The sequence below is a fragment of the Amblyomma americanum genome, chromosome 2 (genome assembly GCF_052857255.1).
Source record: "Amblyomma americanum isolate KBUSLIRL-KWMA chromosome 2, ASM5285725v1, whole genome shotgun sequence".
NCBI classification, from domain to species: domain Eukaryota; kingdom Metazoa; phylum Arthropoda; class Arachnida; order Ixodida; family Ixodidae; genus Amblyomma; species Amblyomma americanum.
In genome coordinates this window covers 143032108-143059739 of record NC_135498.1, presented here as the reverse complement: position 1 = coordinate 143059739, position 27632 = coordinate 143032108, and the positions used below count along the sequence as shown (strand labels likewise).

Sequence of the window (27632 nt, the reverse complement as noted above, 5' to 3'; positions counted from 1 at the left end):
TTTAGGGGTTAGTTGACTGATGATTTAAGATGGGCTGCTGCATAGCGCAACGCAATGCACACATCACATAAAAGTAGTCGGGATATACCGGCAAGCGTTTAGTAAAACACGTTAAGGGGATAGTCGGTCTTGCGTCGTATTAAGAATAAACGTGGCACTCACGGTAATATATAACGTACTACGTTTGGCCCTTTGGGCGAAGGTGGCACTGGCGAACACTATCAAGGTTCAATTGCCCCATAAAGCAGAAGCTGGTAGAGCACTGGACGCGAAATTCGGAGGCCGTGTGTTCGGATCCAGCCGGCGGCATGTGATTGTTTTTTCTTCTGCTTTCTTATCAGTTATCCTTAAATAATTACATCCTTAATCTCCCATTCATCTACCCAACATATAAAAAAAATCGCCTATGCTATTTGAATTCGGCGACTGTTGGCTTCCGTCATGTATCACGTAACGAGCCTCTCTTTTCCCTTCCTTTGCCTGCTTAAAAAGACTAGGCTGGATTGGTTTGGTTTAAGGGGGTTTAACGTCCCAAAGCGACTCAGGCTAAGAGCGACGCCGTAGTGAAGGGCTCCGGAAATTTCGACCACCTGGGGTTCTTTAACGTGCGCTGAAATCGCACAGCACACGGGCCTCGAGAATTTCGCCTCCATCGAAATTCGACCACCGCGGCCGGGATCGAACTAGGTTGGAGTCAGCGGCCGTCCTGTCATGTCTTTGTGTGCTCGTCTGAAATAAGTGGCGCTCAGTTACTCTCCTAGATACACGAGCAGGCGGCGCCGTTTTCTTGCGGTTTAAAAGCGCACTTCTGCACGCATGTCTCTCAAGGCGCGCTCCATCCTTGATGGCCTCTGCTTCTTCGACCTCCTCCTAGACTCGTGCCTCAGACGTCTGACCGTGGCCCTCTCAGCAGTGACGAGCATCAAGCGTCTCTTGCTGGTCAGCCAGGAGAAGCACATGGCTGCAGTCCAGCCGCTCAAGGCAATCAGCCTGCTCTGGATCATCCTGGGCATGACCTACCGGAGCCGGCTTCTCGAGCACAGTAAGCGGGAATGCTCGCTCCAGAAAGCGAGCATTTGAACGCGCTGTCCTCGTTAAAGGTTCTCAAAGACGTTTAGTTGCGCAACTGGCTCTGTAACCTCCTGCCACAAGTCTCCGTAAGGTAATCGTGACTCTACTCACCAATTCAGAGCCTTGGAGTGCCTGGAAGAGTTCTCGAGGGCGCCGCTTCTCGGCTCGACTGCCAACCCAGCGATCTGGGAATGTTCGTCTAAACTGAATTGCGCATTCATGAAATGCTGCAATGTACCCGTGCCACATGGTAGACTCAATGGCGCAATCACTGATAAACGTTCGTTTAACATTGCTCAGTGTTATGATGCTAGTGCAATGATAAAAGAAACGTGGTCCCCAAGCTGTTGCAGCTGCCTGGAGGCGAGGGTTAATTGGTTTGATCATAGAAGGTTGTGGCCAAGTACTACACCAGGGTGGCCAAATCCTGCTCTGGTGAGAGAGTGCGTTGTCGGTTCTGGTCACCGAGATCAGGCCGCACTCCAGGCCTGGTTATGCAATTCCATCGACACGCGGATTTTTTTTTAACCCGGTGGATAATTGCGCGGCACCAGGTTTTGAACCCCGGTCCTCTTGCACGCGAGGCGGATGTTCTACCTCTACGCCATCGCTGCGTAGTGGAGGCGAGGGTAGCTCTTGTAATTACACGGCGCGGTGCATTTCAAGGTGCCAAAAATAAACAGCAGATTGCCCAGCGAGTAAGTTTGTTTTTTTCCCTCAACTCACTGCACTCATTCTATTGAAAGCGTTGTTTCAGTATTCGGTAGCAATTAAATGTTTTGACGCAATTTTAATTTAATTTATTTTTCTGCCCCAAATACAGCGCATAAGCCGTCTCTGAAAACGTGTAAAACATGTGCTCCTTGCGTCTGTAGAAGTAAACGCAACAATTAAAGAAAATCAGGGCGTCCAGGCGGGCACACTGCACCGATCTCGACAGTAGAAATGCTCTGTCAGGTGCCGCCCCCTTGCAGAGTGGCATGGGTCGAACGAGGGTGGGCCTCTTTCTCTTACTTTTGCCCATGATGGTAGCAACCGGCCAAAATAGCCACACTTGTCGAGCCATTATCGCGCCATCATTTTCCTATTACTCGGGCACAAGCTTTGTTAAAGCAGCAGCAATTGCTTCCTTTTGATTAGGTTGTGAACTATGTACACATTTTTTCACGCAAGTAAACGCTCTGCCGTGGTGCCATTCTTTTGCAATGAGCAAATGGCAAGCCAAGGGTCGTATTTTTTAATGTTTCATTTAGTATTGCTTTCAACTCGTCGTTCTGTCCAATCGTGTAGAAAACAACAGAAGACAGAAAACCAGACTATCAGTTGGAGGCACGGCAGATCTGGTCGCTGCATTGGCGCTAGTCACTCTACAGCCTCTGCACCCAGTTCAGAATTAGAGTCACTACATAAGTTTTCAGAGTATCGCGCTCCTTTTCCCCGCGCCGCCGGACTGCATGCCGCTGCCCAATGTTGCCAAACATCAAACGCCATGATAATTACAGGAACTTCTAATAGAGCGGCGGCCTTAGAAAGCCTCTGGGCTTTCCTCTAAGACCCATATACATGCGCAACATGCTGATTCGACGTGTTACCAAAATTATTGTTTCCTGTTTATTCTCAGTGTCCGTCCAGGTTATCTCCGTAGTCGGCTGTGTCAGAAATTTAATTTGTCATTTTTAATAACGACGTTAGAAACGAGGATGCACAGTGAACCAAGGATGCGAACGCAGCCCTGGGAACGTCAGTCAGAGCCAGCCATGGAGATTTTAAATCCGGTGGTGGAGAGAGGAGGATCGCGGTACACTGAAAACTCGTCCAGTGACTAGTGCAGCCGAGTTTTTCCCTAAAGGAAAGAAGTGCAGATGAAGCTGGTCAGGAGTGTAATACGCGTCATGGGCGTGGGGCGCGTCTATCCGAGTTATTCATGTGACGTCACGGGCGCCATTTTGTGGTATAGCACGCAGCTTGATGAGGAGTGTAAACCGAAGCAGGTGGTGATAAGCCGATTAGATAACCTTGCAGCCTTTCGCCGTGCAACATGCGCCACAAAATGGATGCCATTGTGACGTTGGTGCATGCTCCGTATACAGTTGGCATAATAGGCGCGTCTCTGTCACGAGCAGTGTGACGTCACCCCCCATGGCCCACGTCAACGGAGACAGCGAGAAATGGCAGCGGTCCAAATGAAACGAAATCTCCAAGACTCCAAGACTTGTTCGAAGTAGCATGTAGTAGTAGCCTCCGTGCTTTGATCTGTGTCACGTAATGGCGACGGGCTAAAGGCCTCGCAGAAAGATACTCTGAGTTGATTTTATTCCAGCTATGGTGGACAGTGCGATGTGTCTTTCCAACTGCAGTAACGAGTCTCGCTGGCGCTGCGCAGGTGAGCACGAACTGGACAACGAGTGGGGAAGTGGCATTCTGTACACGCTCGCGGCCAGCTCGGACTTAGCCTACACCACGGTTCTCCTCATCAGGTACCACTCCTCTTACGTTTCTCCTCATTTTCACGGGCGCTGTCGCGCACGCGGTACTTGCTCAAAATCTCTTCGCGCGTGCATAATTGACGGTGTGGCGGAGACAAATCTCAGGGAAACTACCTGCGTTATCTGGAGGGGGGGTTGGGGGGATGTGACGCACAAGACTACAAGTCACGTGAGCTGTGCACAAATACAAGTGACATGTGAGAAGCGGCAGAGTAACGAATAAACTCTCATATAATCCCAGCCCTTATATGATTATCACGTAACAATTAAAATTCACACCCTTCTCCCATCATTCTCGTTATTTCTATCTTGCGTGCCGTCTTAACGTTCTGCCGGCTTCCCCGTGCTGCCCATTTATTTCCATACGAATTATATGCAGACCCTCTGCGCTCTCCAGCGTCATTTACCCCTTCCATCACCGACCTAACTCCCGCACTCGGAGCCCTTGCCTCCTGTTCTGTTACGGTGGTATGAGTTCGTAGTCACCCTAGAATAGTCGGCAATGAGCTGGCACGTCAGCTCGCCTGAAACAATCTCTCCCGACAGCACAGGATTCCAGGGCCCATACCTGTGCTCCTCGGAGGACGCTTTACAGAAAAGGCGTCAAGTCCCACTGCCAACAACATGGGCGGGACTTCTGTACGGTGCCCCCCCCCCCTTGCACTCACCAAGATACAAACCAACACATTAAATAACCACTCCTAGATTTTATTCGTTTCGACTCCGATCGGATATCTTTTCCCCCCAATGTCCACATGGTCCGTGCCCATGGCTAGGACCGTTTGGCTTGGGTCGGATCGCTTATCTGCCGGGACCTCATCACAATCGCCGTATACATTTAATTTAAGCTTAAATGAAGAAACTTTAGTGTCCCCCTTTTCCGCCTGCTAGCTGTATCTGAAATAATCCTTTATACACGTTTCAGCGCATTGATTAGCTGTTACGACACCACTGCGACCGCTAATTTTGACATCTACGGGGCGCCAGAGGCGTTGTCATAAGAGATCTTGTATTGTTCCCTGCAGATTATTGTTTCACCTATTTTTATCGCTGATTGTTTTGTATGCCAACATGTTAACGTTTAACGGATAGCTTAACTTTGAAAAGAAACTGCGAACACTTCCTGTTTTTTGTCATTCGTCAAATGTGCCATCCACAGGAATAGAACTGGAAGAAGCTCATGGATTGCGGACAACCGTATGCACTGGCAGCAGTGTCTTTGTGCCGGCATGGACAACTGGACAGTTCGTTAGCTATTAGCCGTGACGCCTTATGTCTACTATAGAGCACGCCATTTCCTGACATGAGTAACCATGCTAACGCAAAAATATGTGTTCGTTAATGAAAGTCTCTACCCGCCGCGGTGGCTCAGTGGTTAGGGCGCTCGACTACTGATCCGGAGTTCCCGGGTTCGAACCCGACCACGGCGGCTGCGTTTTTATGGAGGAAAAACGCTAAGGCACCCGTGTGCTGTGCGATGTCAGTGCACGTTAAAGGGGCTCTGAAACGCCTTTCGAGGACAGAACATTTACTCACTTAATCACTGCACTGCGTTGTCATGAAAACCACGCATCAGACGACCCACAATCACGCGTAAAAGTTGGCGAGGCCTTTCTGGAAACTTTTTCATGCTCGCACCCTCCACCGTCCTCCGCATCTGCGTAGACAAGGTGAGAGGTAGCCGTTGGTTAGATTCTTGCAGACGTCAGGCAGCTACCGTGGCCGCGGCCAATAAACCGCTCAGCTACGGCGGGTCGCGAAGCTCCGCTCCAGGAGGGGGGTCGTCGAAGGAGCGCCTACCTTCCAGAGTGAAAAAAGTGACGATAGGAGAGGGAAAGGCGCGAAGACGCTGAAATTCAAATTTTAACTACAGATTACTCAGCTTTTACAAAGCGCATTTGAAAAATCCTTGAGCGGCGTAGTTCAATATCCCAAGCATGCCGCAACTTTAATATTAGAGCCCCCTTCACAGCCCCATTAAAGATCCCCAGGTGGTCAAAATTATTCCCGAGCCCTCCACTACGGGACCTCTCTCTTCCTTTCTTCTTTCACTCCCTCCTTTATCCCTTCCCTTACGGCGCGGTTCAGGTGTCCAACGATATATGAGACAGGTATTGCGCCATTTTCCTTTCCCCCAAAACCAGTTATTAATGAAAATTTCTGGCGCTTCAGCCTGACCTCATGAACATATTTCACACGTCCTTCATTGTGCAAAGACGCCAGTTTTCAATCATAGTGTGACGCGACACAGCCACACGCCAGTGAAAGTCCGTGCACGCTTCCGTAGTGTTACGTACGTCTTGGTTTTAAATGCAAAAGCATTTATTCAGGTCGGGTGTTGATGTATTATCGAAATAGGCAATCGCCGTGATAACCTAATTCCACGTGCTTTTTTCTGTTTTGTTTTTGTTCAACAATAGCTGTTGTTTTTCACGTTGTATTTCTAGTGCAGTGGCTGCCTTCGTCAACGAACAAACAAAAAAGAAGAAATTAAGGTTAATAGACAACAACAAAATTAGCGAAGGGGAGCGACGAGAGGCTGGAGCGGAAAATCATAGGGCAACTTTAGAATACAGAAATCTAGCACAAGCGCCAGTCAATGAAATCTATACGTGAAATCGCGAGAAAGAACTGTGTTAAAGCCGGCCGCCTAATCCGGACAACCGATAGCGGCTTAACTTTCCTTATAGTTAGCAAAGTGAATTATACAAAGGGAGAGGAAAAGACGCCCAAGTCACCCAAAAGTCAGACTGCGAGAAAAGATAAGAAAATTTACTGAGAAATACTGGCTGAAGCTGTGAGAGTACCTTAATGATTGTAGGTGACTGCAAAACAAATTCGTCTTTTCGGGAGCTTGATATGGCTGATGATGAATTGATTGAAGTTTGCTTCATATCTGTACAAGTCCAGCAAACTGGAAAGAAGGAGCGGAGGTGAAAACAGGCCATGCCTTCCTAGAAAGCTTTGCAGACGACTTGTTTGAGAACGCAGTTTCAGCCTTGAAATAAGGGGCCTGGAGCGCGAGTAAGCTGCCAATAACTTCAACATGAATAGCCCAATTTTTTACAGGCCTTAGCTTTTGTGTAATAAACGGGCATCATCTATACCAGGTGTTTCAGGGAAGACTAAGTAAATCTCAAAAAAAAGTTGCGTTGAGGTAAAAATATGGCTTTTTCAGCTTAGTATTACAAGTGTTGGCGCACACCAGAAAACCGGTGAATCGATTTAAGTAGTAAGCTGGTGAATTAATTTTTAATAATTAACTTTTTACTATTATAGTTAGGCGTCCAGTTGCAGTTGTGGATTTGTAGCCGGTCGTTAGTAATAGCCACATCTGTTTTTAGAACTTCGGAAACGCGATTATCCTTGGCACTGTGGCTCGACAAATATTGCCTTCTTTTTTACTTGTTACGTGAACTGGAAAGGTTGCTTTGTATGCGTGCTTTTCGAATGCGTGTGTATTTTTGCACGATGTAGCCAAATTTTGTTGAACACAGCGCCGAGGATAATCGCATTTTCGGAATTCTAAAAACTGATATGGCTGTTTCTAACGACCGGCTCGAAATCTCTAATTGCAAACAGTTGCCTAACTGTGATAGTTAAAAAGTTAATCATCAGAAGTAAGTTAACCAGTTTACTAAGGATAATTCACCGGCTTCACGGTGTCCGCCAGCACTGGTAATACTATGCCCCAAAAGCCATATTTTTACCCAAAAAAGCATATTTTTGGAAATTACTTAGTCTTCCCTGAAACACCTGGTGGAGCACACGCCCTGTATATTCTATTTATCAAGAATTTGGTGCCTAATAATATGACGTAATTCGTAAGGGCGCGGCATACGAAAGGCAGGACAAACTAAAGATCACTGCGTCAAGCCGCGTAGTGGACATAACCCGGCTGATGGTGAACATGTGGGCTACAGAGACAGAAACGCCTTTCTGCTTCTGTACGAGTGTGGTGACAAGACAGTGTGAGGCGCCGAGCAAGACAAAGACGAGCGACCAGGCAGCAGTACGGACGCACAAATTGAAGCGACGTTTACCTGGGTTTTGAGCATACGTTGTGGCCTTTATGCATCGCCCGCGGGCTTATAAATCGCGTCTCCTGAACGTGCCGCTGTCCTCCTCTATCACAGCGACACAACGCGAAGCGATGAGCGATCTCTGCGCATTTCGTACTGCCCCACTCCACACGCCGTGCTGTGGTAGCTTATTATTCCAGCGATATGACGGCATGTGTGTTCTCACTAAGATGATCAACTTTTCTATTTTCCGTGGATATGACTTACATATATACTTATACGTTTATTTCTCCGAGCCACGCTTAATCGTGACGTGTTTCTTTTTCACTCCGAATGTTTCACGAAACCCAGCGGATACTGCGCTGCAAATACTGTCCTGGAGCTCCACAGGCTCAAGGTCAGCTACGTCAGGAGGCTTATCGCCGTTATCTGCTTAAAGAACCGGTAAGCACGGTGCGACTTTTTATCGCTGTAGTCTGCATGAAAGCGTGGGCTAGGTTTGAGGATCGTTCAGAACTTCTGCAGGCACGCCTGTTTATGAACTGAAAAACAGTACAATCACAAGTTAGGGTCAGCTTGGCGGAAAAAGTCTGCTTGCTATCAAACAGCAGATAGCGGATGAAGACATACCCAACAATTCTAGACAAAAGCATATTTGAACGGGAACCAGCTTATGAACGCAGTTTTTGTCGTATATTGTAAGATTCCACTGTAATAATCAGTACTCCGCCGATCTGCCGTTCGCAGGCTAGCATATTTTGCCATTAACTTTTGTGCTGTCGTCAAAAGTGTTCCCCATTGGTTTTCTATGGCAGTCTTAACTGCACCATGTGAGTGATGAAAACACTCTAAAAGAAAAATTTCGCGATATATCGGAAGAATAGACCATTACCTTCAATATTTCTATAGCACTACCTTACAACATTCCTATAATCAAAACTTTTGTCCAAGGATGTCAATATGTATGATCGGTATAACGTGCCGGCAGTTTCAGCGCGATGCATTGGTTCTTTGTGTTTTGACTAAATTTGTTTTTACGAGTTGATCAGCACAAATGTTTCGCACTTCTCTTCCCTCACCCAGGCTGACCGTGTCGGCTGTGTTGACTCTGGGAGCATTTCTGCTGTACCCACTTTTCGTGGACGGCCCCGGCGCAGACAGGGTTTTGCCGAGGCTCAGCGCCGTCTGCCAGCGTCGCTGGGGCTTCGTGTTGGTGCACCTGAACAATCTGCGAGGACACGAGAATGTTGTGAGTACGCATGACTGTGTTCTACAACAGTTAAAACTTTGTGAACCCGTCTACCAAGTTAATTGCACACCTGTAATTTCAGGCTATACTCCACAATTGTTTGTGACTAATTATTAAACTTGTTCGAGAGATGTGCCGTGACGCAAGGTGTAATGCCGGTTAACCTGTGAGTAATGCGAGCTCAATGCCGTAAAGAGATCGACGGAGAGAAGACAAGAACAGCAACCAAAAGAACAAATAGAGATATCCCGCAAACAACGCAGCAATTTTTGAAGCGCTGCTAATTATAGCCAATAGTATCGTTCCAAAGGCTCCACGATAAATTCAAAGCATTTTCGACAGCTCTGTTGTAAGATCTGCGGCGAGGTCATCACCTTGCGCTTGATTGGTCACGTGTCCTCAAAAAAAAGCTAGAAAGGTGTCACTCTTGAAGTACCGTGTCACAATGACCTGAGCTCAGGTGACTGCTGCTCGCACGCTCGGACACAGCTCTGCGCTGGCTGCGCGACGCTTTCTGCTGTTCTTCAACAACAAAGAAAAAGCTGGAATCATGCAAGTGCAACAGCTGGTGATATTCACTGCAACCGATTTCCCATAGAACGTCATGTTGTTGTTGTTGTTGTTGTTGTTGTTGTTGTTGTTGTTGTTGTTGTTGTTGTTGTTGTTGTTGTTGTTGTTGTTGTTGTTGTTGTTGTTGTTGTTGTTGTTGTTGTTGTTGTTGTTGTTGTTGTTGTTGTTGTTGTTGTTGTTGTTGTTGTTGTTGTTGTTGTTGTTGTTGTTGTTGTTGTTGTTGTTGTTGTTGTTGTTGTTGTTGGCTCAGTGGAAACGCCAATTGGTTAAGATTTGGTACCGACCAAAAAAAATGATGGACTAACCACTCACTGTTAGAACGGGACTAGATCGAAGGGTTACAGTAATATTACAACAAATTGTTTTTTGTTAGGAGGGAAAATTGGATAAAAGTGAAGGGATGCAATTTTGAGGGGAAAAAGCTTTTGTTGGCGAACAAATGAACCTGCTGGTTGCAATAATGTAATCGTGGAGAAACTTACACACTGGCTTCAGATCATGCCCTTTGACTTTTGTACCGAAGGAAGGGACAACTGGAATAGAAAGCCATAATACCAAGTGAGCGAAAAGAATTTCCAAATAAGTTCTTTTCTGAGGTGCGAATCGCCAGCAGGTAAAAAAAGTCGTGATTCAGGGATTCAACTTCACACCATGATTCGTACAATCTCGACGGCGTGAACTCTGAAAAGCAGAAAGCATGGAATTCTGCAGCGCAAGAACGTCATGGATACCTCGCATTGCCTTGAGAGGCATGAACGAAAACAGTCCATGGGAATATTCAATGCTGACACTCCGCTGTACCAAGCAGGGGCTCGTGGTTCAGGTAGTGAATGGAAACAAGCCAATATCGATAGGATAATGTTTGGTATAAGCGATGGAACAGGTTCATAAAGGGTTTAATTCGTAAAGAAATCAGCCGCTGAGTTTCAGTAAATGCCGCAGTGCCCCGGTATCAACTGAAACGGCACTTTTTTTACATGGAGTAGGGAAAAAAATAAAAGGGTTGGCTCAAAAGCCCATTCCTCGAGCCTTCTGGCACTGTCTAAACAGATGGGCAGGCCACGAGTATAACTACTTGGGATAGACGGTTTCGATTCCTGTGCAGAGCCGCTCCAATGTCGAGAAATTTACCGACGGATATCGACGTATAGTCTGGGACCCGGACGGAATAGCTCCAAGCAAGTGTCTGAAAATAAAAGCCAATCGCCACTTTTTCGCCATGTTCAGCGGCATCAGTGGGGTCACCTGAATGGTTCAGAAAATTGAAAAGATATTCGTCTAGAAGACGAGTTAGCACAATGGCAGCCAAATTCATTGAATTACTTAGAATAGTATGGTCAACTAACTTCGCGATCAGCTCGCGCATAGTTAACACTCTGTACGGACCTAGGTGAGACTGCAGTTTTAGACAGCAAGGACTCTGAAAATACCTGAGGAAGTTTATACCTCGGTCAACGAGCACCTCGCAGCATAGCTGGGTGCGACGCGAAAATTGTTTAGCACAGCCAGGAATATGCTCAAATGTCATTACAAAATTTCCCGCATTCTAAAGATAGGCGAGCTCAAGTCCTAAATGTGCGCTACCAATTGTAGAACAACATTCGGAGATGATTTGGGCAACCCAATGCAAAAACGTAGAGCGTGCCTCTCTAAAAGAAACGAAGGTTCTATCTTGGACAACCGGAGAACAGACCCAATGGAATTAATGTTTTGGTCATGCATAAGCATTGCAGACCATGATAGAGAGAGGGCACGAAGCTGGGGTTCTTGACAACACAATCCAAAATGGCAAGAGTTGAGAAGGAAGTCTCAGTGTGCCTGGCGGTTAAGCACACTGAGACTCCCCCTTCAACCCTTGTCATACTTTTTTGTGTTGGCAAGCCTAGCAGAGAAACAGAGGAGCATCACGACGCATACCGAATTTTTATTGCTGCTCTTCGTCAGTCGCACGCTCACCTTCTAATACACAGTTTTTTTTATACGAGGCCCGGTGTCTAACTGAGGGCCGCTTATGACAGCCAGCTAATTTACCGACTCAACCTGTGGCACTGGGCCGCAGCCCAGTGCAGAATGTGTGCAGAATTAGGTCCTTGTGAAGAAGAACTTTACAGCGAGCAAAACAGCCTACCTCCTTGTTGTACCTCCTTGTTTCAGCGAAGAATTTCTACAGGCTTCACACGACGAGCCGACAGCTGGACATCTCGGGTTTACTTGCACCCTCCGCCGCATTCAAGGCAAGTATTACTGGCCCCGACTGTCTGCCGATGTCGCACACTATGTGAAAACCTGCCGGGATTGTCAGCGACGAAAGACCCCTCCCACACGACCAGCAGGATTTCCGAACCCCATTGAACCTCCCTCAAGGCCCTTTCAGCAGATTGGCATGGACTTGCTTGGCCCTTTTCCAACGTCAACATCTGGAAATAAGTGGATCATCATAGTGACCGACTACCTGACCCGCTACGCCGAGGCGAAAGCTCTACCGAACGGAACAGCAGCAGAAGTCGCCAAATTTTTCGTGGAGTGCATTCTTCTTCGACACGGTGCCCCCGATGTGCTCATCACGGACAGAGGAACAGCATTCACGGCGGAACTAACGCAAGCCATCCTGCGCTACAGCCAAACCAGCCACCGGACGACAACTGCATACCATCCGCAGACCAACGGACTAATCGAGCGCCTGAACAAAACCATCGCCGATATGTTCGCCATGTATGTCGATGCCGAACACAAAACCTGGGATGTCATCCTGCCTTACGTCGTCTTCGCCTACAACACCGCAGTGCAGGAGACCACTCAGATGACGCCTTTTAGGCTCGTCCATGGCAGGGAGGCCACGATCACGCTAGACGCCATGCTGCCCAACGTTACAGAAGAGAACGTCGACGTTGCTGCCTACCTTCATCGCGCAAAAGCAGCTCGAAGGCTTGCCCGATTACGGATCAAAGGTCATCAGCGGTCCGACGCCAGACGCTACAACCTACGAAGACGCAACTTAATCGCATCCGTCCACCTAACTTTCTGCCGGCCCCTGCTACGCTTACCTTCTCTTGGTATGCAGGACGTTGTCCTTATCGACAGGTTATCTTGCCTTCGCAATACATGCCATTCCTTTATTGCACTTCTTCTGTATGTGTAATAGAACGGTCCGCTCAATATTCATCGATATTAGATCAACACTCGCTCAACGAAAGAGCTCCTGTTGAACTTATAACGACAAAGAATACAACGTAGGTGGTAAAGTTGTGTCCGTAGTTTGTTTTTATTTTCTTCAGGCAGTCAACCGTGCGAAGCGACGCTTCACGTGAGCGTAAAAACAGATCCAGTTCGAAAGGCATCAAGCTCGTCACAAGAGCTTTCAGTTGCGCTTTAAGCAGAACACCAGACACAGGAGCATTTCCCAATGCCGCCATCTCGACACGAAAGTGTTTCCAGAGGGACGAAATCGCTCGCAAAATGCAAGAAAGCCTCCCACACACCCACCGTCGCAGAGCCACGAAATGCGTCTAAATGCAAAGCGATATCCCACACGCCAGACAAGGTCATCCGCGCAGACCTGCAGTCTCCCACTGTAATCGAAGGCAGCATGCCTACTGTGCGTTGGCGACGACCTTGCAAGACCATGTGCGTTTCATCTTTTATTAACTCACGGCGATGAGGAAATGGAGGCGCAGCGTTCATTTCCTTCTCTCTTTCCGTCGTCGCAGCTGTAGATAGCTCTCCGTCGAGCCCTCTCTGCGGATGTTTCCTTTTTGCACAAAGACAGCTTACCTGGATGCACCTGTCTTCAATGTCGTGAAATTTTGTCCGTCTTTGCGGGGACAGCGTTCCTCCCTCACACGCGGCGCTTCCACGACGGGGCATTGAATTAGTAACCCCAAGTTGGGTTCGACTATGCACAACTTTCATCATGGCACATGATAGTCCGCAAAAAAACGAAAGAATGTGCAGTCATAATGAATGCGTAGCCCTAAATTCGTTGACAGCCGGACAGCAACTTGTCGCAAATGCAGGCCGAAGTCTTTTGAGGACAGGGCAAAAAAATCACCATAAGGCGAAGACACTCAAGCTTATGAAACAGGCGTCGCCGAGGTTTTGAACAAAATGAATTCGAACAACTTGCCAGAACGCAACCAAAAAAAAAATGTTCGGAGCTGTGGCCAGTCGTATGATGAGCGTCACCCAATGCCTCCTCTCCTGTACAAGGCATCCAAACTGCAACTCAAAAAAAAAACGAGGCAAGGACCTCCAGTCGTCTCGCCCTCTGCAGGAGAAAATAAGTGAGGCCACGGATAGCTGCACCCGTCACGTACTTACAGATTAAGATCCAGAATTTCCAAATGTCTGAAATCGATCAGAATGCCCAATATTTAACCGACCAGTGTTTTTTCATTTTATTTTATTTTTTGGAGCCAATGGACAGTCGGCTTAATCAAGATCTCTCAAAAACGCTGTAACGTAGCAATAGTCAAGAAGGTTATTTTAATTGGCTCGCGTGCTCTGGCCAGCCACGATAATAAAGCAGGTGGTAATTGTAACGCAAACTACGGGCGGGCATTACGTACAAAGACGTGTACAATGCTATTGTGTGCGTGATTGAACGCCTCGAACCTGCGAATGGGCGATGAGAGCTGGCGCAGTGAAGGGTTCCGGATTTATTTCCTGTAACTGGGGTTCTCTAAGGGACACCGAGGAAAAATTTGAAAAATTGAAGGAGACGCTGAAAATTGACTCTGACTGTGCGATTATACCGAGGTTAAGTGGCCACTTTGCATATTTTTCGGCGGATGCTTTTATTTTCAGCGTTTCATGAGGGTACGTCAAGCCACATTGATAACGCTAGCCGGAAAGCGTGACGTCATAACATTCTCGCCAGACAGCCTGCTGCGGTCATTTGAAGCGCGCCGTCGCACATCTGCTATTAAGCTTGTTTCTGGTCGCTAATGAATTCGATACACTTGCAGCGAACACTAATCTGAATCTGCAGAACATATTCATCCAACGAAATAAAAGTGATCTATGCATTTACGAGCCGTTTCCGTGAAACATTGACGCCCACCCGAGCAAAGCGGACGTGCCGTTCAGTTAGTCGGGGCTAGCAACGTGAATACCTTTCTCCCGCGTACTCAATGTGCAACAGCAGCAGCAGTTTAAAATAATCGCTCTTAAATCGCGCTCTTTGTGCAAACGTGAACGCAGGACGCAAACGCGAATCCATCGTCTTCGCGCCTTCTCATTTTTTTTTTACATAAACGGATTCGAATGCCTGACTCAGGTGATGATGCTGTTTTCACAACCTTGAGCTCTGCAAAATTTCTGCATTTTGTTTCGCCACTCTGAATGCTCCGAGACGAAGGTCGACCTCGGAAAAACGGAAAGTTAAATAAAGCGTGCACCCGCGTCTACCGATTTAAATCGCGCAGGAGCAGGGAAGTGTTGTCACGCCATTTTCGCAGCTTCGAGAGACGGCCAAATTCCGGAACAAAAGAAATGTGTTCACCGCATTTTTTTTACAAAAAACATGTCGTGTTTCGGTTTATGGGGGTTTAACATCCCAGCTTTACTCAGGGTATGAGGGATGCCGTAGTGAAGGGCTCACGAAATTTCTACCACCTGGGGTTCTTCAACATGCACTGACATCGCACAGTACACGGGACTCCATCAAAATGCGACCGCCGAGGCCGGGATCGAACCCGCGTCTTCGGGTCAGCAGCCGAGCGCCATAACCACTGAGCCACCACGGCGGCCATGTCGTGTTTCGCAGTTTTAGCAGCTCAGCTTTCGTTTACATCAAAAATTGTTCCTCCAAACTTTTCGTCCAGCATCTCTTTATTGCACTCCTAAATCTCAGACCAAAGGCTTTTCCTTTAAATTCACCTCCATCAAAATGCTGCTGGGATTCAAACCCGCGACCCCGTGCGTGCCAGCGGAACTCTTTAGTCACTGAGGATCTGCGGCGGGTACGAATATTCGCAATCTTGAAGACGCAGGCCCTCCCTTGGTGCACGAGGTCTAAGTGGAGGAAGATGAAGCTGCTCACCACCTTTCCGGAACGCGCGCACTTCCTCGTTCACGGTTGGAAGGGTATCACCGCCCTTGAACGAGTGATGTGCATCGCCACGGCCTCCTCTTGTTTTCCGCCTGACTCTCTCTCTCTCTCTCTGAGGTGAGCGAGACAATTCGATGCTCCCAAGGACCCTCTGTTATTTGTGTGCCGCTTATTTTTGATACCTCTGGTAGGAGAAAAACAAAAGACCGCCTGACGAAGAAAGAGCCGCGCCAATCTTCCGGACAAAAATAGTGACCTCGAGACAAAAGCACCGGGTAACCTGACATGCGCCGGTACACCTCGGTCGTCGTCTATGCTCACAGCATTTACCACTGCTCACAGGGCCACTTTTTGGGAAAAGAACCTATATCCTTTTCTGGAAGTCACTTTTCTGTGTGCGCGCATTGAAGGCGGATTCACACCACCTTACTGCACCTCCAACCACACCCACGCCCCACCCAGCCACACCTAATATACATCATCATCAGCCTGACTACGCCCACTGCAGGGCAAAGGCCTCTTCCGTACCTCTCCAATTTACCCTGTCCTTTGCCAGCAGTTCCCACCTTATCCCAGCAAACTTTGTTACCTCATCCACCCACCTAAGAGAACAATAGTACGGTACAACTCAAGATGAATGAAGCATCAGACGCCCCTCAGAAAAGACCCTTCAGCCATTGGCTTCGACCGATATTCATGACGCTGCTTTTACCTGCGACCTTCTGCGATGTCAAGCTAACGGGTATAAGGAAATTAACCACGACGTCACGAGGTGCGCTAGATGCAATTGGCTGGAGGGACTCCTTTGAGGGACGTTAGTCGCTTATTTCTCGAGCTGTATCCAACTACAGCTACGAGGCTACAGACCGTTTACAGAGAGCAGTTTGCTCTGTCCACGACAGGTGGCGCCATTAGGACGGTTGCCACTACTGGCCTTCGAAGCCGTCGGTAGCAGCATCGGCGCGCAGTGCGAAACTCAGCTGCGCAAGCCTGTGTACGGACGTCAAGCGGCAAACAACCCGGCTGTGATACGTATGTCATGCGTATTGTTGAATTAATATCTAGAGCTAATGGCCCTGCGGTGTAGTGCCGGAAAAATGGACGCGCTTGTTACATAAAGGACACTTTGCGATACAATTGCCGCCGCTTTTCGAGGAGCTGGCTTGGGAGTTCATGCTGCTTTCAAGGAGAACAGAACGTTAATTTGTTGTTCCACGAAAAAAAAAATAAACATCGCAAACGCTACGCGCCGGTTTAGTTCAGCGCCGGCAGCCAGAACGAGCGTACACATGCCTGCAACCTCACCTTCGACTAACACTGATCCAATACATCGATCCAATAATCGGTACTTTTTAGACCTTTGCAATAAGTGCTTCCTGGGCGTCAGCACAGTGCTCTATAAACTGTCGTGCGTACTTGGTGCTAGCACGGTGGAAGCGGCAACGGAGCTTTTACAGAAGTCCTCAGAGGAGGCCCTTCGAAAATTCTCTCGCCCGATGAAAGGTTCTACAGAAGTACGCTAATGCACGTAGGGGCAGCGGTGAAATTTATTTTGACTGGAGTTCATATATTTAAGCTTATTCAGGTTGGTTACTTCTGCGGGTGCTGAACTGCGAGCTGTTTTTCGTTTTTCTTAGCAAGAGAGCACGGTCGAACGTCGCCGAGCTTCTGAACGGCACCTGAATAGCATCCGTATTCTTCCCTTGGAAGGCGGAATGTTAACGGATGATAACGTAAATATCTGGGCAATCGGCCCGCGATCACATGCACGTGCGCGTTTGGTTTAAGTCGCGTGCACAGGGCTGAGCAGTGAACGTTCTTAATAGCTGTGAACACATATTACTCCTTTCGGTAAAAATATCAACCTCGAGAACGCAAGCTTTCAACATGCGTCCCGCTTTGAATCTGGTGTTCGACAACAACTTATGCGATCCACACATAGCAATTGACGGTGAATTGACTGAATAAATATACACGCGCAGGTAGCTGACCGCGGTTTGTTGACACATTCGAGCCAATGCGGGCAGTCTGAAGGAGGCGAGTAAATGAGCTGGTTGAACTATACATTTTCCATTGCCAACACGTTCTACGCGCACTCACAAGAAGTTTTTGTGCAATCCGACAGCTCGTTATCCACAGCGAGAGCCGGCGAAGCGTCTTGCAGCCGGGCACCAACGTGCCGGCCACCGTCGAAACGCGAAGGCCCGAGGGCCGGCGATGGCAGATTGGTCATGTGACCAAATATGGCGGCGCCCATGCTCCCGCGCTGTAAAGCGTCTATACAATGGCCGCTTGTTTCGTATTATGCGATAGCATCGAAGCCTCGTAGCAGCAAAGACCTGGCGACAGCCGTCTTCACACCTGGCAGGTGACCACTCCAGCCACCTGCCAACCATCCTCCTCTTACTCCCCATGCCACTCCTGGCAGGTAATCACAGCTGCTGTCTACCACGCCTTCACCACAGTGGAATAGAATTGGAGCTGGAATGTGATAAAAGCTGGAATAGACTGCCGAGTGAAACAAAAATGCAGTACCATTTCCTCAGCATCAGTCCAACGGATCGCCCCTTTGTTTATTTTCTTACTTATCTCTTTTATTTTGCATTCTGATCCTGTAATAGCTGTTAGCGGGAACAACTTTATAACTTCAGTGCTCTCAAAGAGTGTCACTTGAAGGCACGCAGCAGTATAACCACCACACTGCAGTCGTTCCTGCTGACGCCGGAGCTCACCTGAATTCCTTCATTTCATTTAGAAAGATTCAGTGAAATGCTACGTCTTTAAACAGAGGCACTACAAGGAAGCTGTCAAAAGGGGCAGTATATACAGAGCAAGATGATGACCCCGCCATGCGATGTCAGACTTTCTGAATGAAAAGCTACAAGGACCACCAAGGTTAATTGAAACAGAATTCTCCAGGAAAAAAAAACGCAGCTGATAAGAGTTGCTTCTTAAATAAGAAAAGGTTCACTTTTACATTAATCATAAAAATTAGAACTTTCGCTGGACACCGTTTTTCACAAAAGATCTTAACTTTTTACGTCTCGCGTCTTGTCTTTTAGACAGCAGCACGCTTGTTTCATACCATGGCACATCTCTCTGCAAACTGTTTATTTTGTCACTTCGTTTCTGCAGTTTTTAATCAGCTTCACGAAGTGTGCTTTCTCTTGCTTGGCGATAGTCTAGAAGACTTCTGCATCCTTTTCTTGTCACAAATTACGCAGTGCTACCACCCGCTATGGTACATCTCCTGCGAGATGCAGATCTTCCTCGCCCTCTCTGGCATCGTGGTGCTGATCAGGAGGTGAGAATCTTGACTATCGTCGTTCATGTTGTGCATGCTGATGTTCATGTTAGCTGGGTGCGTCTTGCATAGCGTAAATTAACGGAGACAAAACGCTGAGTAGAACGTGCAGTCGCGGTTAGGGATTTGTAATTCAAGTCAGCCGCGGTCTAAACACCCTATTCAGCTCTTAGGGGGCTTTCATGCTGTTTTGAAAGCCCTACCTTTTCATGTTCTAAATTATTCGACATGCTGAACTGGGAATCCAGGAGGTGGACAGGCGGTGGGGGAGGCCGGGTAATGGCTCTATCGACAATTTAAAAGAAAGATTAAAGGAGATTTTATGAATCATCTCTTTGATTCCAGACATCCCAGTGCAAAGTGCCTCAATGTTAAATTCGCGGCGTTTCAGCCGCATTTGTGAACTCCTTCTGTGATGCCGCTTCTAATCATCGCACCTCTTAGCACCGCAGGTGACGTCATTTGTTACGTTATTACAAAGGCTCTACTCACCGAGTTCTGGCTCATGGTTATTGCGATGAAAGCTGTGGTTACTTGCCTTGGCTCGTGCACCGCTGGCTTAGAGGGATGGATCTTGGGTTAAACGAACGTTCCAACTGGGCGTACATGATATGCGATTCATTATTTCGTCACATAGGTAACGTTAATGCCGGCGGAATAGCGATGAGTCTTCCTTATTGGTTTCGTTTTGAATGAATGAAAGCCTTGGAGCACAGACATACACTGTCTAACAGCGTCTCAAGAAGCGCATACTAAGACATGGAGCCCAACTGACATTCAATTAAATACCTGTTTGTACTGCGTTATAGATAACGGCAACAATTTTTTTTTGGGTAGTCGGTCCGACATGTATAGAAGCATAAGCATTAAAACTGACGAGAACGCAAGCACAGACAGCGGGGAACAGAATGCCAAGGTTACTTGTGGGATTAACCGCTTATAACCATTGTCTACTCAAGACCACGTTTTGACTTTTGACATTGCTCGCGTAAATTGTTTGTTTTTGCTCTGAAATCTGCTCAATTCAGAACATAACATCATGGCAAATGGTAAAGTCATCCTCTCTGCTATCACATCAAGGGTCTTATTCTCACCTGAGGAATGCCCAATGACATATGCCTTCAGGTCGTCAATCTCGGGCAGCTTTTCTGAATGAGCAGACGCGTTCATTGGGCATACAATCGCAGCTTCCCCAGACAACTGCTTCCGTTTGATAGCGCGCATTCCAAATTTTTTAAACAGCGATTCGCAGCAACCTACCTAAATGGTGCTATGAAGCAAACTTGTAAGCATAGATTGTCATGCAGTATTGATGAGCGAGCCAAAAGTCCGCAACCTAAGTCTGAAGTTGAGGCCATCGAATGTCCCTATAACAATCAATCTCTCTGCAGATCTCCCCTTAGCAGGCTTGCATTCTTTTCCTATCAACGTATTTGCCATCGTCAAAAACGTTCCCTGTTGGTTTCCTATGACAATCTTAACTACTCGATGCGAGTGAGGGACTAACTTTATAATAAATATTATCCGGAAAATAGACCACTACCTTCAATATTCTCATAACAGTATCTTACAGTATTCCACCGTTGCCTCACAAATAAAATTGGTGCCCGAAAGACCTGGACTCATTAAGGTAACATTAACGGACTTTAGTTGCGAAAACTCCTGCAGGAAAATTTGTATTCGTACGTTTTCCCATGCAGAACATTTCTTCCATGTGATGTTTGCACCTTAAAGGTTTATTTTGCACCTGCAAATTTTCTTTTGATGCCAGAGCAGCTTGAACGACGCTTTATACCTTAAAAAAGTAACTCAAAGTAACTCTATCCCAATTAGCCTTTTCTCCAATATGTGGCGTTCTCTGGGGAGCACGGTAGAATTCCCCTGCTACGCGGAAAGCCGAAGAAATATGCGCTTGAACACCGCAGGCGCGATTAGCTGCTGCAAGGCGCCAACTGCTGAGCATGACAAGTGGAAAGTTTGTGCCTGGAGCAGCGCGCGTGCATCTCTTACCAACACGAACTGCGCAAGCGTGGTGTGTGCTGCCGGTTTTTAAACCAGCGAAGCGCGAGCCACATGCGCAAAGCGGTTGCGTGAAAATGCGTAGAGCTCTTACATACCGCTCTTATAGCAATTCATTAGAGCTAGGATCTCCTTACTACACACTAACGCTGTGTGCTATACTGCTGCGCACAAATTCAAGAATTACTCCGAACGTTACAAAGATTACGTCTAGAATGCCACCTCAACGGCTTCGCTTCCTTACAGGGGGAAGTTTTCCGGCTGTTTTCAAAGTTCCTCTTAACTTTGTCTATTTCAGGTTCAAGAGGACAACATCCGTCTTTCTCGCATTCATCGCTCTAGTCGCGGTCGCAGCGGTGTCTGCGATTGTGGGAGTCAAAGGCTACCAGCCACCAATAATCTTCAATAGCAGGTACTGCGTCATCTTCTGACACAATATTTCCTCTTTTAGATATAAAGAGTAGTTCACCTAAGATTTTACGTAATTTTAAAAAATGGGCTTTTTGAGTTCGAAAGGCGCTTGTTTCCACAAAGGATTGGCAGCGGTGTAGTACATCAGCATACAGCTAAGACTTCCTAATTAGCAGGCTAGTTAAATAAGTTTAAATAGTTAACTTTTTAACTATTTAATTATTGAGAGGCATGTAGTCTACTGTAGGTAATACCCATATCAGTTTTTAGAATTTTAGCAATGAGCTTATCTTTGGTGATATTGTGATATCGCTGATGCCGGACACCGTGATTACCGAGACAGGTATAGTGAACTTGCTTTTTCAGATTGACGCCAAAAAGTGTCCTGGTTCATACAACATCTCAAATACATTTCTGAAGCAATACGCGGAACAATTAGCCCCGTTTTTGCACAAAATTTGTAAACTTTCCCTAGAAACTGGTGTCCTTCCGTCCGACTGGCTGTGTGCAAAGGTTATTCCCGTTCACAAAAGTGGCAGCAGACTATCTGTAGATACGTATAGACCTATTTCGTTAACTAGCTGCAGATGCAAGCTAATGGAGCATATAATCAACAAATCCATCACAACGTATTTAGAAGAAAGTAACTTAATTTACAGCAGACAACACGGCTTCAGAAAAGGACTGTCAACAATCACTCAGTTCCTAGAAATAACAAATGATTCTGCACAAGTGATCGATACCCAGCTTCAAGCAGATGCCATTCTAATTGACTTTAGGAAAGCATTTGATCGTTTCCTACATTCTAAATTATTCGACAAGCTCCATACTATTGGCATTAACTCAAATTTAATAGCCTGGAAAAAATCTTACCTCGCAGGTCGCACGCAATATGTTGAAATGAACAATGTACAATCCGAACGACTGAACGTTTCCTTCGGGGTCCCACAGGGATCCGTCTTGGGACCGATCCTTTTCCTAATATATATCAACAATATTCATGCCTGCGCTGGACCTGGAGGAACAATAAGGCTTTTCGCTGACGACTACTTTCTGTACACTACTGTGCGTACACCGGACGACCAGTTAAAATTAAATTCTTCTGTAAATAACATTGCTAGGTGGTGCGAAACATGGGGAATGGAAATTAATATCAACAAAATGTCTTGCACCTGCTTTACCAATGAAAAAGTGCATCTTGTATATTCTTACAATTTGCCAGGATCTAACATAATGACGGTGGATACGGTGAAATATTTAGGCGTTACACTTACCCACAGGCTAAGCTGGAACACTCATATAACCAACACGTGTGCAAAAGCATTCAAACAGCTAAACTTTCTCCGCAGAACACTGTCGACAGCTCTTCCTCATGTAAAGCTAACAGCCTATAATACCCTCATAAGGCCCATCCATGAGTACGGCCCCATCATTTGGAGCCCTCATCCATCATACTTCAGAGGACAACTAGAAAAAATTCAAAATAAGGCCCTTCGGATTATTTATCCCTCCTACTCACGCCATTACAGCGTATCTTCCCTGCGAGCTAAAGCGCGTATCCCTGCCCTTGCTTGTCGGCGACGCATAGCTTCGATGAAGTTTCCTTTTCTTCTTTACAACGATCGTATAAGAATTGATAAAGATCAGTACATCAAGGCACATTGTCATCGTTCAAAGCGATTAAACCGTGAAAAGCGCATTAGACCCATCTCTGCGCTGTGCAACACATATAAATTCTCATTTTTCCCTGTAGCCATTGAAGAATGGAATAATCTGCCTAACAAATTCATGGACGATGTCTCTCTTGATATCTTTCTGGAAAACGTAGAGTCATTTTTGTAAAACAGAATTTACAATACTAAAAAAAACTTCTGGGATGTCTCGAGCTATTCACCGCGAGTGTTTTTTCTTATCTGTGCCTTTTGACTATCATGTTGACCTGATTGTATTGTATCTCTTCGTAGTTACGTCATTCTTTCCAGTCTTTTAGTTCCATCCAAATGAACGTGTATAGCAATGCGCATGTACTTTGACAGTCGATGGTCTCTTAACGTACTGTATATTTGTTATCAGCCTATTAGCTATGTCTATCCTGCTGGAGTGCGTGTGTTTTGTGTATTGTGTATGTTATACTGGATATGTTATTATTTTGTATAACTGTCCCATTATTTTGCCCACACCTGTAAGAGCCTAATTATGCTTACAGTATGCTTAAATAAGTAATAAAATAAAATAAATAAATTGTTACGATACAAAGTCGCGAAGGAGAAGAGGACGTTGTTCTGTCGATGGGCAGTCAACGACGATAAGGACGCTGCAGCAGCTAATGCTTGTGCTGGTTTCTGGTGTGTCTTCTGTGTACGGCCTATCGTTCCTGCTGCTGAACTGACCCCGCAATATTTGGTGGAGGTGCTGGGTTCTACACCACGCCCTGGACCTCCGCAGCGGTCGTCACATTGAATCCATGGTCTCTATGCCCTCCAACGCACCTCCGGCCACAGCGTCAAACCCTGCGTCAACCGTTGTCGTGGCACAGCCTCGCGACCCGGGCACCTTTTGTGGCGTCGCTGACGTTGACGTTGAAGATTGGCTAGCCATGTATGAGCGTGTGAGTAAGCACAACCGCTGGGACGCGACCCTCATGCTTGCTAACGTGATCTTCTACTTGGAGGGCACGGCGCGCGTCTGGTTTGAGACGCATGAGGAAGAACTTACCTCTTGGGCCACCTGTAAGCAGAAGCTCCGCGACTTATTCGGCAAGCCAATTGGACTCAAGCTCGGCGCTAAAAAAGACCTTGCTTCTCGAGTTCAGTCATCCACCGAGTCTTACACCTCATACATCCAGGACGTCCTCGCTCTTTGCCGTAAAGCAGACAGCGCCATGTCAGAGACCGACAAAGTGGGCCACATACTCAAGGGGATCGCTGATGACGCTTTTAACCTGCTCCTCTCCAAAGACTGCACAATGCTCGACTCCGTCCTCCAGGTATGCCGGCAGTTTGAGCACGCCAAACACCGCCGCATTGCTTCCCGTTTCGACCGCCTTCCGAACACGGCGGCAACAACCTCCTGCGAAGACCTGCCAACACTGCAACAGCTGTCCTATCCTGCCAATTTAACCCGAATTGTACGGAGAAAACTGGAGGCTATGGCTCCCGTCGCCTTCGCCCCTCAGCCGCCTGGCGCTACGATTGCTCTGATCCAGGCCGTTGTTCGCGAGGAGTTCGCGTACGTGGGTCTCAATTCTGGCTTGCTCTCTGCGTCGCCCTGTACACCAACCATCGCTCCGTTGTTTGCTGCTGCTTCACCGACTCCGGCCATCCCGCCGCGTTACCGCTACCGGAATCCTGCGGACTGGCGAACCTCGGACGACCGGCCTATCTGCTTCACCTGCTTGCGTGTCGGCCACATTTCCCTCCACTGCCGCAGCCGTTGGTTTTCCCCACCTCACCCTAGCTATAATTATAATCATCGTGACGAAAACGGACCTCGTTCTGATTATGATCGTCGTGCCGACTACGGACCGCGCCAGATGTCTTCCCGTCCTGAATTCTCACACGCCAACGACACTCCAACCCCACGCAGGTACAGCCGCTCGCCTTCATCTCAGGTCCGTCGCACCCATTCGCCGCAACTTCAACGCCCGTCCACTCCGCCCTTACTTGGCTCTCATTCAGAAAACTAACCAATGCAGCTCCCGGAGGTCACGCTGCATTGACGACCAAGCCCAAAAATCCTCTCCTGACCCCCGCTACTCGCCGCAGCCTTCTCTATATCTGCGTCGACGGTGCACCAGTTATGGCTCTGATTACACTGGCGCTCAAATTTCTTTCCTGAGCTCCTCCTTTCGCCGTCATCTGAAGAAGGTTGTGACACCCGCCGCTTCCTCAGCCGTTCGTGTCGTTGGAATGTGCACTGCGCGTGTTTGCATTGCCGGGCGTACTACAGCCGTCCTGTTCACTGTGCTCGACCACTGCCCCCACGATGTGATCCTCGGCATCGACTTTTTAACAACCCACGCAGCGCTAACTGATTGCTCCACTGGCCTTCTTCGTTTGGACCTGCCGCTCTGCTCTGAAAGCGCCGATTCCAAGCCGTCCCGCTTACGTGCCGCTGAATTTATTCGCCTGCCGCGCGATTCTGCAGTCTATGTTCCAATGTCCCCGGTTCCCCCCGTTCCTGATGGTGCCTACATCACTTATCCAATCAAGGACGTTGTCCTTGAGCGAAGCGAAATGTCATCCTTCCAAACACCGTCCTGACCGTCATCGGTAACCGCCCCTACCTTCCGATTCTAAATTTCAGCCTCTCTACTCAAGTTTTACCCTGTGTAATCGCACTCGCTGAACTATTTCCTTTGGCCGACAGTTTCTGCTCTCGCAGCTGAGCCTCAGTCTGGTCTCCCTAATTCTCGCTCGGCCGCTTCTCGTCCGGAACTTATTTCTGCAATAATCACGGCGGATTTGCCGCCTGACCCCGCCAGTGCGCTCTCCACCCTGTTAGTTTCCTACAGTGACGTCTTAGATTTTGGGAATCGTCCTCTCGGCCAAACTGCAGTCGTGACCCATCACATACATACGGGCGGTGCCAGCCCCATACACAGAAGGTCCTATCGTGTCTCCCTTCCTGAGCGCCATGTCATCCACACGAAGGTGGACAAAATGCTGGAGAACAACATTATCTAGCCTTCTAGCAGCCCGTGGGCGTCCCCTGTGGTGTTGGTCAAAAGGAAAGATGGCAGTTAGCGCTTCTGTGTCGACTATCGCCATCTTAATCAAATAACAAAGAACGACGTCTATCCTCTTCTGAGAATTGATGACGCCCTCGACTGCCTACACGGTACCAGCTATTTTTCTCTTATTGATCTCCGTTCAGGCTACTGGCAAATTGCTGTTCACGAACGGGATCGTGAGAAGACAGCCTTTGTCACCCCCGATGGCCTGTACCAATTCAAAGTCATGCCTTTCGGCCTCTGCAACGCTCCTGTCACCTTCGAGCGTATGATGGACTCGCTCCTTCGCGGCTTCAAATGGACGACGTGCTTGTGCTACCTAGATGCTAGCTCAAAAATTCTTGCACTGGGGTGACGAGTGATCGAATGCCTATCTCTCATCTGCTTTACGTAGTCTCGTGTACGAGTTGAGGGGGGAGAGGAGGAGCGCAATTTTTAATCGTCTATATCTTCGCTGTTATTGATGCTAGCTCAAAAATTCTTGCACTGGGGTGACGAGTGATCGAATGCCTATCTCTCATCTGCTTTACGTAGTCTCGTGTACGAGTTGAGGGGGGAGAGGAGGAGCGCAATTTTTAATCGTCTATATCTTCGCTGTTATTGATGCTAGCTCAAAAATTCTTGCACTGGGGTGACGAGTGATCGAATGCCTATCTCTCATCTGCTTTACGTAGTCTCGTGTACGAGTTGAGGGGGGAGAGGAGGAGCGCAATTTTTAATCGTCTATATCTTCGCTGTTATTGATGCTAGCTCAAAAATTCTTGCACTGGGGTGACGAGTGGTCGAATGCCTATCTCTCATCTGCTTTACGTAGTCTCGTGTACGAGTTGAGGGGGGAGAGGAGGAGCGCAATTTTTAATCGTCTATATCTTCGCTGTTATTGATGCTAGCTCAAAAATTCTTGCACTGGGGTGACGAGTGATCGAATGCCTATCTCTCATCTGCTTTACGTAATCTCGTGTACGAGTTGAGGGGGGAGAGGAGGAGCGCAATTTTTAATCGTCTATATCTTCGCTGTTATTGATGCTAGCTCAAAAATTCTTGCACTGGGGTGACGAATGATCGAATGCCTACCTCCCATCTGCTTTACGTAATCTCGTATTACATAAACCAGATGAGAGATTTTTGAGCTAGCATCAATAACAGCGAAGGTATAGACGATTAAAAATTGCGCTCCTTCCCTCCCCCCTCAACTCGTACACGAGGAGCACCAGAAAAAAATAAAGAGAACAGCTCTGGGACTGGGCCCCGCCCATGAAAACGTCATCCGCTGACCTTTATTTTGCAACTTCCGGTTGTCGCTCCTAGCCCCCCAGCAGCAGCGTCGGCGGCGTGGCGGCATCTCTCCGGTCTCTTCTCCTTCCAGGATTGCGGCGCGCGTCGGGTTTCTTTGCTTGTCATCTGTGGTAATTAGCAGTAATAAACCCGGACCTCGAGGTGCGACTGCTCGCTTTTACTGCCGCGATGGGCATCGAGCCCTATGCGTGCGCACGAAGAGCCGTGCGAGTGGCTCCTGAACTCCCGACAGACGGAGGCGGCAGAGGAAAATTGAAACCATACGCGCGAAGGCAATGCCCTGGCTCGCGCTTGCCCGAGAGGCTCGCGCGGCGGCATGAGCAGACGATTTTCACGGCTACCGGAAGTATGCCCGTGACGTCGTGGCTGCCGTGGCTCCAGCGATTGAGAGCGTGTGGTGGCCTGGTGACGTCATGGTACAGT

At 47.7% G+C, this 27632-nt stretch overlaps 1 protein-coding gene and 1 pseudogene across 2 annotated transcripts in view; both read left to right on the top strand.

The window, feature by feature from the left end:
* The window catches only part of LOC144121839 (uncharacterized), an 83010-nt pseudogene that overhangs the window by 36484 nt on the left and 18894 nt on the right, over positions 1 to 27632 (top strand). Inside the window, exons 6-11 of the transcript XR_013312714.1 lie at positions 875 to 1042; positions 3455 to 3548; positions 7931 to 8023; positions 8663 to 8828; positions 18672 to 18751; positions 21069 to 21182. The product of XR_013312714.1 is annotated as an uncharacterized LOC144121839 (transcript). The remainder of the gene's footprint in view (positions 1 to 874; positions 1043 to 3454; positions 3549 to 7930; positions 8024 to 8662; positions 8829 to 18671; positions 18752 to 21068; positions 21183 to 27632) is intronic.
* On the top strand, positions 21192 to 26975 carry LOC144121840 (uncharacterized). Its single transcript, XM_077655257.1, has one exon. The coding sequence runs from the start codon at positions 23646 to 23648 to the stop codon at positions 24864 to 24866; it is 1221 nt and encodes a 406-aa protein (XP_077511383.1). The 5' UTR covers positions 21192 to 23645; the 3' UTR covers positions 24867 to 26975.

Coding starts and splice junctions, on each gene's coding strand:
- LOC144121840 (XM_077655257.1), top strand. CDS start 23,646: ATGGTCTCTATGCCCTCCAACGCACCTCCGGCCACAGCGTCAAACCCT.